This window comes from Rhinatrema bivittatum, chromosome 4, assembly GCF_901001135.1.
Source record: "Rhinatrema bivittatum chromosome 4, aRhiBiv1.1, whole genome shotgun sequence".
Classification (NCBI taxonomy): Eukaryota; Metazoa; Chordata; class Amphibia; order Gymnophiona; family Rhinatrematidae; genus Rhinatrema; species Rhinatrema bivittatum.
Window position 1 is genome coordinate 457,107,672 of NC_042618.1, and position 17,745 is coordinate 457,125,416.

At 42.1% G+C, this 17,745-nt stretch overlaps 1 protein-coding gene across 3 annotated transcripts in view; it reads left to right on the forward strand.

Moving 5' to 3' along the window:
* Positions 1-17,745, forward strand: part of LOC115089123 (protein lin-7 homolog A) — a 132,656-nt gene that overhangs the window by 91,225 nt on the left and 23,686 nt on the right. For all 3 annotated transcript variants that reach the window (XM_029597111.1, XM_029597110.1, XM_029597109.1), the window contains one exon: positions 8,944-9,062. Coding sequence is in view for 2 of the 3 variants with exons in the window: in XM_029597110.1 (XP_029452970.1) it covers positions 8,944-9,062 (119 nt within the window). In the remaining variant the exon portion in view is untranslated. The remainder of the gene's footprint in view (positions 1-8,943; positions 9,063-17,745) is intronic.

Here is a 17,745-nt window from a genome sequence, read left to right on the forward strand (position 1 = left end):
AGGGTTTTGTATTTTGCCAGTTGCGTTGGGGAGGGTTCTTTGCGCCAATTCTTTTCTTGAGTTCTAAGGTTGCATTTCAAGGTTTTTAGTTCTGGCGTATACCATGGTTGTTTTGTTTTTACTATGTTAAATATTTCTTTAGTTATTATTGATAAAACAGGAGGGTAGGTTGTCTAAAAAAGCCGTTTAGGCAATAATGTAGATTAGATACCACGGAATGTCCAAGTAAAATCTTTATTTGAGAGCAGATGTATATTTTGTACTTGTGCCCCACTTGTGGGCACAAGTACAAAATATACATCTGCTATACCGAAGTATACCGAAGGCAACCCGCTATACCGAAGTATAGCGGGTTGCCTTCACTCCGGTTTACAAGATAACAACTTAATACAATTTAGTTATTATTGGACATAATTTGTTGGCTGTGTCATTGGTGATGCTATTCCATGAGGAGAGGGCAGATTCAGGGTCCGTAAGGTCTAGTTTATTGAGGTTGTCAGAGAGGGCGTCTATTAGGTCATCTCTTGGACACGGTTTTCTGAATTGTATTGTTATTTTTGAGTTGGATTGCTTGATGGTGTTTTTTAAGGAGCAAATTGCTTTGATGAGGAAGTGGTCGGACCATGGTACTGGTGTATAAGTGGGGAGGTCTGGATGGAGCAGGGAATTTGTGAAGATTAGATTGAGGGAGTGGCCTGCTCTGTGGGTGGGGTTAGTTATGATCTGTTGGAGGTTAAGGACTGAGAGTTAATCAGGAGCATGGTGAGAGTTGTGATGACTAGGAGTTGTGTGAGAGGGGTGAGCATGATTGGAAGGAGTGACCTGGGTTGTGGGTGTGAAAATGGGTGGGGGAGGGTGAGTGGTGTCTGGAGTGGTTGTAGTTAATTTTGCTTATCGGGAATGTGGCCATGTTGCTAGAGTGAAGGGGGAGGGGTTCTATTTGAGGAGGTGAGTTTGTGGGAGTAGGTAGTGCAATGGAGTATTAACAAAGATGGGACGTGATTGTGAAAAGTATTGGGGTGGGTATGTCTGAAAGGAGGGGGTAGTGGAAGGTTGAGGAAAGGAATATAAAGGTGGGAAGGTTATAGGGTGTGGCAAACTGTGCCAATATTGCAGAAGTCTGGGTTGGTTTTGGATTTCTGGGGGGATGGTTACTATATCATTGGTTACTATATAACCAATGATATTCTATGACTCGTAGTCTCAAGAGCTTGAGTGAATAAAAGTGTTTTGAGATTTTCTCCTAAACAACTTCAGACATGGATCGGCTCTCAAGGGGAGTGTTAGCTCATGCCATAGAGCTGGTCCTGCAACCATCAGAGTTTGTTTTCTGGTTTCACAGAGATGAAATGTACAGAACAAAGGAGTCTTCAAATAATTCTTCCCTGATAACCTTAAGGTGCATGCCGAAACATACATTTTTAGCATCAAAGCAATACGCTATTAACTTTACATGCCAGGAGATGGGAAACCAATGTAAGAATAACCCAAGTGTAATGTGGTCATAACACCAGGCTCCTGTTAGAACTCTAGCTGCAGTGTTCTATACTGTCTGCAGTGCTGCTAAAGTGGATGCTGGAAACCCAATATATATACAGCATTATAAGAATCCAGGCCAGTAAGTATCATAGCTTGATGAACTGTGTGGAAATCATCTTGACACATAGGTTTCAATCTTCGTAGTAGTCTAAGTTTATAAAAGGAGCTGTTGGTATTGCTTTTATCTGAGGCTGGAAAGACAGAGAGGTGTCAAAAATAATATCAAGATTTCTGACTTGTTTCAAGATTGGAATAGCCCAATCACCAACACAAAACAAAGCTGGAACATCAATGTCAGAAGAACAAGACAGAATAATCATCTCTTTCTTTCCTATGTTTAACAGCAATCTAGTTCCGGTCATCCATTGCTTGACGGATGAGATACAGATCGTCACTTCGGCCAATGCATGATAAATTAAAGATGATGCAGGAATAAAAACTGAATATCATCAGTAAAAAGCTGGTACTAAACACCAAACCCTGCTAACAGTTTATAAATTTGTCTCAAATAAATAGTAAAGAGAATGGCTAACAATGCTGAGCCTTCATCTATCACCGTCTTCAAAGAATACCAGGAAGTCTAAATGATCCATCCTGATTTCTTGTATCCTGTCAGTCAAATAAGATGTGAACATTTCTAGTACAGTATCCGTGATACCTATCTCAGCTAATCTGGGCAATAGAACAAAGTGATCAAGAGTATCAAATGCAGCAGAGATATCTAAAAAGGTCTATACATTACATGCGTTGCTATCAAAGACTTGATGAATAATGTCAAAGCATGACATGAGTAAAGCTTCCGTATTATGACCGGATCAGAAACCATATTGATGTTAGTTGAACATTTCAGTATATTCCTCAATATATTCTTTGAACTGGTTTAAGACCATACTCTTGGTATCTTTAGTCAGGAAGATAAAGAAGATATAGGGTGAAAATTTCACAACTTTGGCTCAAGTTAGGCTTCTTCAATAAAAGACAAACTGACATGTTTGGATTGTAAGAGTGCATATCACTCAGATGATAAATTAACCATCTTAACAAAGGACTCACTGATTTCATTACATAGAGCCTTCATGGTAGTCATTGACGAGATGTTTCAAGAGCTGGATGAAGTATTCATTGTATTTAAATATTTAATGATTTCTGAGCCAGAGATTTCATCAAATTTCTCCCAGCATCAAGAGATGTCGACATCTCTTAGTACACTCAAGTTGCATTAAAAGTGGAAAGTGAGCACAGATGTTGGTAATTATATCATTAGAAAGGCTGCAAATTGCTTACAAATAAAACTAGCATCAATTCCTGTCCTTCAGCTAACTTTGCACCAACTGTCTAATGGTCTGAAATAGCTTGATAGGCTTATTCCCTCTAGTTAGAATCTTTGTGTAGCAGTGTTTGGTGTAGAAACTGAACAACACATGTCATTGCAGGAAATTTGTATTTCTGGTAAGGCCTTTGTCTTTTTTTTTTTTTTTTTTTAATGGATAGGTTTCAATCTCCTAGGTGGGCAGATGGCTGTTTTCAATCCAAGTAACTTTTTTGTGGTGTCCTCTAGGGATCAATCCTTTCTGCATTTTCTATTTAATATTAACTTTATGATCTGTTATTGATGTGATCTATTCCTTCAGTGTGGCATATCATCTGTTCACAGATAACATTCATCTCTGGGTTTAGGTAGAGACCAATCACGTGGCTGTGGTGTCCAATTTAACTTCTTGTCTGGATTCACTAGTCTTTTCTGTTTGAGAAATCCGAAGCTTTGTCTTAATTCTGCAAAATCTGAGTTGCTGTGAATGAGTCAGTAGAGTAGGCCCCTCTTAAATTTGCCATCAATGGGGGGGTTCTGCAATCAAAAGCTTCAGTTCGGAGTTTAGAGGTGCTTGTGGGTTTCTGGCCTCAAGATCAAGAACCACTTTGCCTTTGTAGTACAATATTCCCTTTTCTGATTGCGTTAGAGTAGGCAACTTGTGTCCTAGTTTACAGAAGAAAGACTTTGCTTTGCTCTGTGTCATGGCATGCCACTGGCCAACTTTAAACATGTGCAACTTCTGCAGAATTTTGCGGCATGTCTTTTGGTTGGGGCAAAGTTGTATGGTCATGTCACATCCACTGCACTGGTAACTGATTGTTTATAGAGTGTAATTTAAGATTCTTTGCTTGGTCTATACATTCCATATCCCTTCAATCCCTGCATATTTCATCAACATGCTACAGGAATACCATCTGGGCAGCATTTTGAGATCATCACAGCAAGCACTTTTGGCCACTCCTTCTCTGTCTGTGGCCAAATTGTTGGTGACTTGGCAGTGGGCTTTTAGTTGTATTGCCTGAGAGCTGTGAAATTCACTTCCGGCAGAAATACAACTGGAAAATACGATCAGGCTTTTGGAAAACACCTTAAAACATGGTTTTTCCATCAAGTTGTTGGCTAAACTAGGAGTCATTTCCTATTTTGCATATTTTACTCTTTTGAGATATAAGATCTTTATGTTTGGGATTTGGGAATGGTGGGCTGATCTGCTTGAGGGGAATTGCGGCAATGTCATTAGTCTTTTGATGTGTTGTGGAATCGGGGAGCAGGTGTTTTCTGAGCTCTGTTATATTGTGTTGTATAGGTGCTCATTTATTTTTGGGAGGATTGGGGGATGAGTGTTTCTGGGCTCTCTTTTATTGTATGGTTTTGGTTCTTTCTCTCCCCCCACCCACCACATTTACTATTATGTTTAGCTGAGGATGGAGTGGGATGATGGAGGGCTATTTTATTATTGTTTATTAGTGGGGATTTGGTTTTTAGCTTTGAATTTTTGGATTACAAGATAGATTATATATATACTATTTGATTGCTTAATTTTGCAATCTGCCTTAGACCTTTCCAGAAATTGCAGAATATCGTCTAATAAAAAAATAAACTTAGCCAAAGAGCTTAATAAAGCCACTCCTATAATTAGCGGATTGGCTTAGTCCTACATCAACATCAGATGGAACAGCACCTCCAAAGTTTAAAGAAGGAATGGAAGGCCTTGCTGGGTAAATACAAAACCGATGAGTCCAACAAGTGTAGCCAAAGCGAGTGCAGCTATTTTAAAACTATCTCGTTGTTCATAAGAAGCTGGGGAAACCTACGGGTCCTGCCAAGTAGCCGTATGAGACTCTTGTTGGAAGAGACCCATTCAAGGGCTGAAAGTGAACATGCTAAGTCTCAGAAACAGTTTTCCTGGTGGGATGGCATCCAAGGACAGATGTAGCGAGCCAGTTTTCCATTAGCACCAAGTGTTTAAAAGAAGTTTCAGTCAGTAATGAAAAGGAGAGCTGTATGTTTACTAAATAAAATCATTTCGGTTGCCTCTCTATTAAAAATGCTTCTGACAGTTTTTCCTTTCACGGGAAAAGTGGAGATGTGTTTGAAAACATAAATAATACATGAAATAACACTTTCTTAGGTGTTGGGTGATGGCATATTTGCAAGGAGAGGAAGCAGCAGCTGCAAGGAGAGACAGAAGGTTTTGCTTTGCTTTTTACATGGAAACGGCTCCTAGACTGACTGCTGCTTTGCATAGCGATATGGGATTACTGTGAAGGGGACTGCCAGAACTGGTGCCGAGCCTTGCTGGGGCGCAGCTATCAACCATCCAGAATAAGATCTGGAGCTCATGCAGGAGCAGCCCCTCTCCGTCTGAATCTGAAGCTAGAAACAAGTGGTTTCCTAGGGGAAAGGGTGCTCCTGTGCTTGCCTTCTCTTCTGCTCCTAGATTGTGCAGTCAGTGCTGCTAATGCACAAATGGCACAAGCGTTGCGCAAGAGACAGAAGAAATAAATGTTCAGTCTTCAGCTCTAAGTACAGCACATGTCAAAAGGATAATTTAGGTGCAGAATAGAAGATTGTGGTTTACTTGGTCACAACTAGCTGTCAATAATTTCCCATGGCAGTTTATAACAAGGTAGGTCAGAATTTCCCAGACCTGTCCTAGGAAGCCCACAGACAGTTGGGTTTTCAGGATATCTACAATACATATGCACGAGCTACATTTGCATGCATTGGAGACTCAATAAATATAAATTTATTTCATGCATATTCATTGCGGATATCCTGAAAACCCGGCTGGCTGTGAGTTCCCCAGGACAGGGTTGGGGAGTCCTGCAGCATATGTTGGCAGATAATCAGCATTGTGTCCACCCAGTCTGCCTGCTTTTCCTGCCTAATAATATATCCAATTCTTGCTTTAGATTCATTTTGGGGGTAAACCTACCTTCTTTTCTTGGAAGCTATATAGAACCTGTAATGCAATTCCGTATGTATCGGCTTTTGTCTTTTGCCCCCTTGTGGCCCTCTTGTTGTTTCATTTGATTTATCCTAAAGGTTTCTAAAACTATTCCAATGCTTAGGCCCAATTCTTCAACCTCTAACTCCCCTACCCAGTCATTACACAAGTACTCCACCCCTTGCTACAAAAGCAGGTTAGCAAGCATTTCCTGCATCCAGAAACTGAGTTTTCTGATGCAAATGTCTGGCCCTGAATGTTTTTCAATGGAGTGACGTGGAACTTTTATATGTAAGCACACCACATCCTTACCATTATAAAATGCCATGTTTTGTCCACCCTCTTTACATTACTGGCATTCCTGACGTGATGGAATCGGCGTGCAAACACGGAATATGAAGCTGCTATAGCACTAAGGAAAGCTGTTTCTGCAGTAGAAAACTTTCCTATACTTAATGTTATAGGAAATCCGAGTTATCTGTGGTCACCTTCACCAAAATATTCTATTTTCTGCCTGCTGTGTGGTTAATTCTACCCATAACACAGCTGGTTTAGTGCTTCCCAAGCATGGCCTCACTGTTGAAACTCAAAATCTTGTCTTTGTTTTCTCTGTGTCTTGTCTGTCCATCTTGACTAGATTGTACAGACGAACATAAGACATGCCATACTGGGTCAGACCAAGGGTCCATCAGCCCAGTATCCTATTTCCAACAGTGGCCAATCCAAGTCACAAGTACATTAGATAAATCTCAAGCTATTATTTCTTATTAATAGCAGTTTATGGATTTTTGCTCTAGGAACTTATCCAAAACTTTTTTAAACCCAGTTACGCTAACTGCTGTAACTTCATCCTCTGGCAATGAATTCCAGAGCTTAACTATGCGCTGAGTGAAAAAGAATTTTATTTGATTTGTTTTAAATGAGCTACTTGTTAACTTCATGGACAGCACCCTAGTGTTTCTGTTATCTGAGAGAGTAAATAACCAATTTACATTAACCTGTTCAAGTCCTTTCATGATTTTGTAAACATCTATCATATCCTCCCTCAGTTGTCTCTTCTCCAAACTAACAGGCCGATACAGTACAGTGCAGGTTAACAGTGCGCTCCGGTGGAGCGCACTGTTAACCTGCATTTGGACGCGTGTTTTCGACGTGCTAGCTTTACCCCTTATACAGTAAGGGGTAATAGCGCGTCGAAAACGCGCGTCCAACCCGCCCCCCCCCCCCCCCCAAAACTAATAGCACCTGCAACATGCAAATGCATGTTGATGGCCCTATTAGGTATTCCCTTGCGATTCAGTAAGTAAAATGTGCAGCCAAGCCGCACATTTTACTTTCAGAAATTAGCGCCTACCCAAAGGTAGGCGTTAATTTCTGCCGGCACCGGGAAAGTGTACAGAAAAGCAGTAAAAACTGCTTTTCTGTACACTCTGACTTCATATCATGGCGATATTAAGTTGGAGGTCCCAAAAGTAAACAATAATTTAAAATAAAAAAAAAAATTTAAAATTAGCCCGCGGCTCGCGGGTTGAAAACTGGATGCTCAATTTTGCCGGCGCCCAGTTTCCGAACCCATGGCTGTCAGCGGTTTGAGAACCAACGCTGGCAAAATTGAGTGTCGGCTGTCAAACCCGCTGACAGCCGCCGCTCCTGTCAAAAAGGAGGCGCTAGGGACGTACTAGTGTCCCTAGTGCCTTCTTTTACCGTGGGCCCTAATTAGCATATTTTTCTTTTCTGGATCGCACGCCCAGGACACTGGCCTGTGCGCACGCCACATTTCTTTCTGTATCGGCCTGTAAGCAGCCCTAACTTCCTTAGCATTCCCTCATAGGACAGCCATTCCATGCCCCTGATTTGTAAGCTCTGAGGAGCAGGGACTGTGTCTCACGTGACTCCATAGAGCGCAGCATATGCTCGATGGAATGATACAAAGGACAATAATCATTCCTAAGGACCTGCTGCTTTCGAAAAAATTATCCATTAAAGCAGGTGTAGTGCCTTAGTTGCATTTGTTCCTCCTGGACACCCGAAGCCCACGTCCCCAGCCCTACCCCCAACAAAAAATACTTTGAGGCTGAACAACTCCCTGAAGAGGATGAGTTGCACATAAATCATATGATAACCTCCGTAAATGGAAAATTAGAGAAAAATACTGCAGACTTTCTTGTGCCCTCTTGAATGTCAGTGATGTAGATACATAAGTGCATTATAAGAGTGAAATAAATTTCATATAAACCTCCCCAGCATATCAGTCCTGTGAGAATTTTTCCTTTCTTTTTCTGACTCCAGAAACAACTGACAAAAAGAAAAGAAAAACACAAAAAGGAAGGGACAAGGTTTTTTCCCTCCCCCACCAGAAATAACAGCACCACAAAAAGTTGAAAATTAAAGCCTGCCCACCCCCTTCCCCCATCCCCTACCCACCCCAGACTTGTCTTATCCTGTCGGTGGTTCTTAAAAAAAAAATCCAAATGGGGCAGGATGGATGCCTCTGCTGTCCAGGAGCCTCGTTCAGAATGGGGCCTCCATACAACATGATGGTGGCCTTGGGGCCACCTCCTACTCCATCTGGATTTCTTAAAACCTCATATGGGGTAAATTGGGTCCAGGGTGAGTGGGATGAGGGGGCAGGCAGGCCAGGGCTGGGGGTGGGGTGGAGAGGCCTTAATATTTAGCTTTTTGTAGTGCCAGTGTTAGTTTCTCTTTTAGCCGGGGAAGATCATCAGTGCTGATGACTGCTTTGGAAAATGAAATGAAACGAAACAGGAAATTTCATTGCAAATGAAATATCCTCCTACTAGGGAGGATATTTGGAATCATTTATTTGATCTATGTTTCAAAAGTAATAGATTTTCTTTTCCAAAAGAGAGGATGCTCATCTTGTGAGAGAAACTGCTTTTGAAATGCTTTCAATGTGAAAATCTAACCTGTAGCCTGATGTTTTTCAGCTGAGACATCTTAGTATTCACGTGTTTGGCAAATCCAGAATTGAAATCCTGGACGTTACCTGATTATGGAATTCACTAAAACCATCTTTGCTATTAACATGGCTTCACTTGTAATGTGTACGGTCATTTCCAGCAGCAGATGTTTATGGCTCTTCCGTCCTTGCCTGATGGCTCTTCCTGTTTTGTCTACTTAGATGTTGCAAGGGCGATTGAACTGCTGGAGAAGCTGCAGGAGTCTGGAGATGTCCCTGGCCACAAATTACAGTCGCTGAAAAAGGTCCTGCAGAGTGAATTCTGCACTGCAATCAGAGAGGTATGAGGCTAATACTGATGAGTAAGTCGCCCTGTGGCCATGTTCTGTAATAGAGAGGCCCTCTGATTGATCAGCAAGCTCTCCACTTTCAGAGAGAGAGAGGGCCTGCTGACTAATATAACGTATATAGAGACTGAGGAGCAGCTTGCTTCTCCCTGGACATTATTATTGGCCTTTTATAGAATTGTTAAAATACCCCAAAGCTCTTCCCATTACATAGTGTACACTGTGAGTGTCTCTGGAGACTAAATGGACTCAGCTTCACCATTTGTTATCCATGAGAGTTGATGTAATTTTCAGGAATGAATCGGCTCTCTGTGTTGTAATACAGAAGCATATTGTGATCACACACTGCCTTTAGTGTTTTGCATTTGGATGGAGCCTTTATGCTTAATCATGGATATGTATTCAACTAGAGATGGCTTTTTTTTTTTTTTCATATATTTCCTTGAATTCAGGGGCTATGTTGTCAGGGCAGTGTTGAGAAATTAATGATTATGCTTTGTGACAAAATGTAGAGTCTCCCGGGTTATGGAGTAGTTAATGCCTGAACCATTCACTCAGGCAGTTATGCTTTCTGTCCCAGACATAAATACATGAAAATGAAATTTTAATGAAAAAATGTTGTTTAGGATTAAGTGTCTTCCTACTTGAGTGACGCCAATGGCAACGTCAAAGAAACACAAAGTCCAAAGAACTCTCGAGTGTTGATGGCGTTTGCACATTGCCGACATGGCTGAATTTACAACTCATGGCACCTCACAAGATCTTCCAGGCCTCCCGCTTCCCCGTCCTCCATCCCTGCTATTGGAAGGGAGAGGAAATAGGATCATGCCTGGGTGGGGGAGGATGGCACCAATGTGATGTGGAAGCCCAGGGTAGTCCACCCCCACCCCTCACCCCCCCAAATTTATTATGGAATGCATTTATTATTGTCAAACCGTTAACGTTATTTTAAAAATTATAATATTCCCGCTTTTAGCCTCCATATGTGCATGGCTACTGTGTCTAATGGGGAAAAAAAGGCCCTGATTGTAGACTCTGCCACATCTACTGCAGCAGCTAAGCGTAGCTCCAGTTAAATGTAGCTAAAGAAAGATCCTTGCTCTCATCCGCCATTTGGAAAAGATTTTATTTTGCGCAGCTTCTCAACAAGTTTTGTAAGTAGTAGCACGCTGCAACTGGCAAGGATGACTGACAAAGTCAAGAGCAGCACCTGTTGACATCACTGCTATATATCATTAATATGTAGTTTCCTACATCTGATTTACATAAAGTAGCCTCTGGAAAAGTCCCATAAGTATAATGTTAATTATAACAATAATGTTAATTATAGCTTAAGTGTGGATCCTTTTCTCCAACCAGATAATAGAAAATAACAGAAGTTATTCATAGTTATTGGTTTATCTCATAGCTTAAAATAATAAAACTTTAGGAGGCTATCTATCCAGTGCATTTTATATAGTAATCCCTATGTTCCAATTGCTTGAGCTCTGTTGCTGTACAGAATATAGGACTGTGCATTTGTTTGAAATGAAAGCATAAAGCACTACAAATGAGGCCATTTTCAGTTCATTCCAAATGAAATTAAATAAAAATACCCACTGAAGAAAATATCCAGCCCAAGACTGGGTTGTGACTCCCAGGCCTAATGCTGGGGTCTGGCCTGAGGGCAAGGCCTGATGCTGGCAGTCAGAGGCTTGGTATCATCCCTAATGCCCGGGCCATGTCCCATTGTTGAGGCCTGGGCCCAGCCTGAGGCTGGGACCTATTGCTGAGGCCCAGACCTAGGGTAAGAACCAATGCCAGGGCCTAGCTTAAAGCCAAACCTGTCACTGAGGCTCAGGCCTAGGACTGGACCCAGTGCCAGGACCCAATCCAAGACCAGGTACAGTCACTAAGGACTTGGCCCAATGCCGGAGTCCAGCCTAAGCCTATGTTCCATCGCCAAGGTCCAGGCTTAAGCCCAGGACCAACGCATAGACCTAGGCCTGGAGAGCAAGGACCAGGCACTCTAATGTCTTCTTTCTTCTTAGATTCCCAAAAAATGATGCTGTCTGCTGAAAGGCTGTACCACAGTGATGCCAGTGCAGTGCCTTCCTCAATATTGATGTATGGCTATAGATTTCCACATCAATCAACAACGGATGCAGCTCCGATTTTGTTTGTATTTGTGGCTATAGATTTCAACAGCTGTCCACTTGGAAGGAAAGTGCCTCAGTAACATCATTCTGGTGCATCTTTCCAGTGCATGACCTTATTTTTTGGCAATCCAAGAAGAAAGAAGATGTTGGAAGACATGATACTGAGTCACTAGATTTAGGCCTTGCTGATGGGACCTATCCTTGGGCCAGACCCCGGACCTGGCTTTATGTCTGGTCCTAGGCCTGGAACTTAGCAATGGGACTCAACATTAGGCCTGGATCTAGGTTTGGGCCTGGGTTGGGGCCTCTGTGACAGGACCTGGTCTTGGGCCAGGCCTCTGCATCTGTCTTGGCCTAGGCTTAGACCTCGGCAATGGGACCAGACCTCATGCCAGGCCCTGTGCTGGGCCTAGGCTTTGACAACAGGACCCAACCTTGACCCAAGCCCCAGCATCTGGCCCCAGGCCTGGGCCTCCATGACAGGACAGGCTCTGTGATGGGCCAAAGCTACAGGATCCGGTCTTGGGCCTGAGCATAGGCCCAGGCTTCTGCAATAGGATCTGTCGCCATCATGGGGGGGGGGGGGGGGGGGGGGTTTGTTTGTTTTTTGTTTTTTACAATGAAGTCAATGGGGCTTAAAGATTGTTTTCCCCATTGATGTCAATGTAAAAGAAAAAACAAATAGAACTAAAAGTTAATTTTTTGTTTTTTGTTTTTTGAAACTAACCTAATGAATGACTGGCACCTATGAAACAAATGAACAAACCGAAACAAATTTTTTGACTCTGCACATCCCTAACAGAATACTCCAATCGGAAACCAGGCACTGTCGTGGCCACTGTACTTTTTCTTGATTAATCGTATTTAATACATTTATCTTCAGTTACAACGTAAATGCAATTTAATGAAAAATAATTACAAGTGCCAGGTAACATTTACATGGCCAGGTTCAGGATTAAGAAATGGACCTATTTATTAAAAAGCATTAATGCCTTAATGCATGTTAAATGCCTGTATCATGTATTAAGTCACCATTAATGCCTTTGCATTAACAGTAACATGCTTGCTTTACTATTAATGCAAAAATGCCAACATGGTGAATATTTAAATGAGTGTGCCTTATGCAAATTTATACAAAAAGATCATGAATATTCAAATAGATTACTGAAAATCACGCTAATTTGTATTAGCCCACAAGCTAATGCAAAAACTTAACTTTAATATAGCTTGTAAGGTGTAGTTATTTGTTTAGCCCTCCACAGTTAATGCATGGTATAATGTGGGCCACTATCTTTAAGTGGCTCCCTGCCAAGCCAATCCCTCCAACTCTCTACCCTCGTGAATTCTCGTCACTCACTGGGCCATCCCCCACTCTCCGCCTTCACTCAGTTCTCAAGTGGTCTCCACAGGGTAAGCAGTCCCCACCAGATCAAACTACCCACCCACGCCCTGCTCACCGCTTTGGAGGTATTGGAAAGGGATACTGCAGCAGGAGGGAGTGCTCCTTTATTTGGATATATTATCCACCTTTTTTGAATAAGTAGTCCTGCCCCACTGGTGTGACTAAGAAAATAGTGCCCCATGATCTTATGCGCTCCTGTGTTCCACATTAAGGGGCTCAGAAGGGCCTTGTGAGGAGCTGAAGTGAGAGTGGAGGAGGGGCTGCTCCAAATGACTCGGGAGGGCCAGGGAGACCATGTCAGTGGATCAAGGGGGGCATTACCATCAGTTGCAAGGTATAACACATCCACGGTAATTCTGGTTTTAACAGAAGTTTTAGTAAAGGCTGAACTCCCTATAGTGAATCAGGTGTTAAAATCAAGTGCAAAACATAACGGTACTCACTACTTCTTAGACAGGTGCCAAAGTGATGTAAATTCGGTGGCATCCTCCCTAACAGATCCATTTTAAAAAGATGCACTGGGAGCAGGAGCAATGGAATTGTTCCTGTGCCTTTCTTGGAGAACCCCCAATGGAGGGGGGGTAAGTGGGGGCCAGCACATACTTCACTGGCTTTTAGAGCAGCTCGGCAAGTGAGTTTAGCATTTAATTCTCCACCTACCATCCAGCATTGACTGACCTGAGAGAGCTGCATTGCCCTTTTCCATCTGAGACTGCGCTGCTGAGCCTTTCCCTCTGCTGCTGAGGCCCTGTGTCATTTGACCCCACCCCCTCCAGGCCTCGGAACACGACTGCCCTGGTGACATCATCCGACAGGGACTTCTAAGGATGCCGAAGGTGGCGCACGCCAGAGCAGTGCGCGCTTTTGTTGCGTGCATCAAGGAGCAAGAGGAAGGTGCTTTCTCCTTTGCGCGCTTCTTCGTAGGCATTGAATGTGCAGGGAGCTTTGCTGCTAGTGAAATTTTTAGCTTAAGTACATCTTTTGGTCTTATTTTAATTCCTCCTTTTAAACCTGTTTTATTAATTAGCTCTACGTTATAGTAATGTATCTGGCTGATGTCTCCTTGTTAACCCCTAGAAACATCCTTGTCTTGCTTGGTCAGAGACATTATGCTGGGGTTTGTTCAAGTAGACAACACAAGGTTAAACGGACAAGATCAGACTTATTATTCTACATTATACCGATCAGTCAAGCTATTCTCCCTTCTTCATCTTCTCTGATGATCTACTTGATCAATGCTAGATCCATCAGGAGTAGAATTGATGTCTAGCAAGATTTATTGGTGAACAACTCGATGTGTTCTGTATATCCAAATCTTGAATTCCAGACACTGATCAAGTTCTCTAATCTCATTTATGCCCTTCTAATTATTCTTTTATATCTAAGCCCTGGCTAGTTAGACGAGGTGGAGGGCTTTTAATTGCGACTAAGTATTCAATAGCTCAGTCTCTCTGTCCTCCAAGACTTTGTAACAAGCCATAGGGTATGGTTTTATTTTATTATCCTCCTGGTACTTTGACTGAAAACTACTCACCAGTGATTGAAGCTGTCATGGCGATAAAGTTTGAACTAAACAATATTATTGTTTTGGGGAACTGTAATATCCAAGTAAACAAAATTCATTTGTCTGCTACATGTGATGTTTTCTTGGCTGTGAGCAATTTTTTGTGAATCTACCCATCGTGTGGGTGTTCATAAGAAGTTCTCGCTTTCCTGCTCCCCCACCATTATATGTACTGAAGTTTATTAGAGTGACCACTATCTAATTAAGTTGCAAAAGAGTGAGCTAATTGTTCCAGCTCTGGAAAAAAAATCACGTTGTATGATACTTGAAAAGTGGTCATATTCATTTAGATTGTCTACGTGCCAATTAGTTGCCCCAAGTTGTCTCAATTACATTCATGAATGTGAAAGATATAGTTGACCATTGGCATCATTCTTTACTGCATGCAGTTGATGAGTTAGCTCTTTTAAAGTCTATTAAAATAAGGTGGAGGAGTAAAGCTGCTTGATTTTCACAAGAGATTAGAGAATTAAAAGCTAATTTGCAACGGTTGAATCATCATTAGTGGAAATTGTGAACAGATCATTCGCTTCTTGAGTATAATTCTGCCCTTAGAATGTACAAAGCAAGATCATGGCAGTCAAAGAAAAAAGGATGTTTCTGGTAAATCCATTCAGGAAGCTGGATGTAATTATTGCAAACTGTTTAAGACAATCTCTAGACTAACTAATTTCTCCAGCTGTATTCGAGGAAGGAATGATGCCTTATTCAACCAGATAACCCAGAGGTATTTGCAGTCTTTCTTTCAAAAAATTGCTGATTTGAGTGCAATGTTCATTTCAGTTCCTTCGAAGATATCATCACAGAATGAGGTAAGAGAATCAAGCTGGGATCAGTTTGACTTTGTTTCTCAGAGTGAAGTTTCCAGCATAGTTAAAACCATGAATCTGTTTAACTCACCACTTAATCTCTGTGATATCAGCATTCTGAAGCTGATATCAGATGGCATTTGTCCATTTTTGGCACACGTCAATGTCTCGTTTTCTGAGGAGCAGTTACCCTCACTATTAAAGAGAGCCTCTATTAGATCTTTACTAAAAAAAAAAAAAAAAAAAAAATCTTGATCAGTTCATTCTTGCAAATTTTCACCCAATCTCATCAATTTATTTTGTGGTCAAGATGATCAAATCTGCTGTTCTGAAGCAATATCATGAATTTTGGACCAGAATAACATCCTGGATGCTTAATTCAGTTTCTGCCCAATATATCGTACAGAGACTTTAATGATTTCCAGCCTGGATGTTATCTAATGAGACTTCGATTGGGTACAGATTACATCTTGGTTCTGCTTGATGTTTCAGCAACATTTGACACCTTGTATCATGATATGATGGTATTGCGACTATCCGTTAATTGGCCTTGGGCGGGATTGTTTACGCCTGGTTCCAATCTGACCTCTCTGACCAGGTGCAGCAAGCCAGGTCAGCTCTCAACTTTCAAGGATCCCGCTTGTGACTGGAGCATGAGAAGGAACATATCTTTTGGTGACACTGTTTAACTTCTGTCTGAGTACGATCTGTAAATTGCTTGTGTACTTAGGTCTGCATTATAGGTTATAATAATCGGGGGTTTTCCCATTTTCATCAGATAATAAAACAACCTTGGGATTGCTTATGATCTATCATAACATGACTAAATGTTGGCTATTTGTCAATAAATTAGAAAAACTGAAATTAGATTCAGTAGACATTCAGTGTTCACTTTTCTCAGTACCTTTTCATTCAAGGGATGTGATATTACTATTTCCAATTAAACTCAAAATGCGGGAGTTATATTTCACACAGAGCTGTCTTTCAAATCACAAGTAAAGGCTGTGGTGCATAACTCTTTTTTTAAATCCTGTATGCTTAGGAAGATCAAACCGTATTTAGAACCAGGTGATTTTCAAAACGTACTGCAGGCTCTGGTCATTTCAGGTAATGATTACTGATTATTGATACTACTATAAGAAGATTGCTGGGCAGCCTGGATGTACCATTTGGTCCTTTTCTGCCGTCATTACTATGTTACTATGATTATTGTAATAGTATATATCTGGACCTTCCAGTTTCTACTATTAAGGCCCTACAAGTGATTCAGAACTTGGAGTATGATGATAGGATTTAGCCTGTTAAACAGTCTCATCCTACCCTGCTGCCTCCTGCTGTAACACTTCCTCACCAGCAGAGGACTCTTACGAACTCTGCTCTCGGCCATCAGAACCATGTCCTCAGAGACCAACCTGAATCAGCCTGTGATGCAGCCTTCTCTCCAATAGGAGTCCTCAGCAGGCTTGGCTTCCAGAACTTGCCAGGCTCCTCCTTCCTCCTGCACCACACTCAGCCCCAGCTCTATTTAGACTTACCTTGTAGAACCTCCTCACTGGTTCATTCAATTTCTCTTGACTCTTTGCCCTGGACTTTGTTCCTTGCTCTGCTCTGTGGTCTATGGGCCTTCCTACCTTGCCTTGTAGCCTAAAGCTCTTCCTTCTCTCAGCCTTGCCTTATGGCCTAAGGGCCTTCTTTCTGTCAGCCTTGCCTTGTGGCCTTAGAGCCTTCTTGTCTTCTTGCTCTCAGCCTTGTCTTGTGGTCTTGGGACCTTCTCTCAGCCTTGCCTTGAGGCCTAAGGTCTTCTCGCTATCTACCTTGCCTCGCTTTGCCTTGTGGCCTTCGGGCCTCCTGCCTGGCTGAGTGGCTTTTGGGCCTTCTGTGTTATCTGTCTTGTCCTAGCTTCATCCAGCCTTTGTATCCAGTCCTTGCCTGCAGCCCTGTATTACCTTGTATTTAGCCCTTGTCTCCAGTTTGTACTTGCTTCAGCCTCCAGTCCATCCTTGTCTCAACCTCCAGTCTGGCCTTGCCTGTTCCAGCTAAGTCCTACTGTCCCCCAGAATCCAAGGGCCCAACCTGTGGGGAAGGGGACTGGCCTGGCAGAAGACAGACCCAGCTCCTGCCTTGTGGTCCTGCCCTGCTCCTGGGAAGGTATCTCTAAACCCCATCAGCTACAACACTTGAATTCTCATCGGCACTAGTTGCCATGATCATGTCTCTCCTATTCTGTTTGGATTGCACTGGCTTGACTAGCGAAGACCCACATTAGCAAAACATTGAAAATATAAAGGCCCCTTAGATCTTCTGTTCCCACAGATAATTCAGTAAGACCGGCTGAATCACGAGAGAGAGGCTTTGTGGTGGCTGGCTCCACTCTTTGGAACAAGTTGCCTGAAGCACTTTGTCAGAAGTAGTGTTATTAAGAAGGCTCTTAAAATGCTCTTCTTTGAGAAAGTGTTTGATGCATTTTTATAATTGCTGGATCCTTTTATCTCATAGTGGCCATTCATGATCTTGCATTAGGTATCAGCGAGCTCATTTAATGTTATGAGGTAATGCAATTGTGTGTTAAATGTGAATTTATTGATTTAGGGTTTATGACTGGTTTTTTTTCATAAGCTGCTTTGAACAGAGAGAGAATGCGGCATATAAATGTGATAAGTAAATAAAACATGCTCTCTCTTCCTATTAGTTCTGTAGAAGATTACAGACTCGCTGTTCCTTCCTCAGGTACAGCTTGTAACTTCAGTCACGGTCTTGGTTCTTT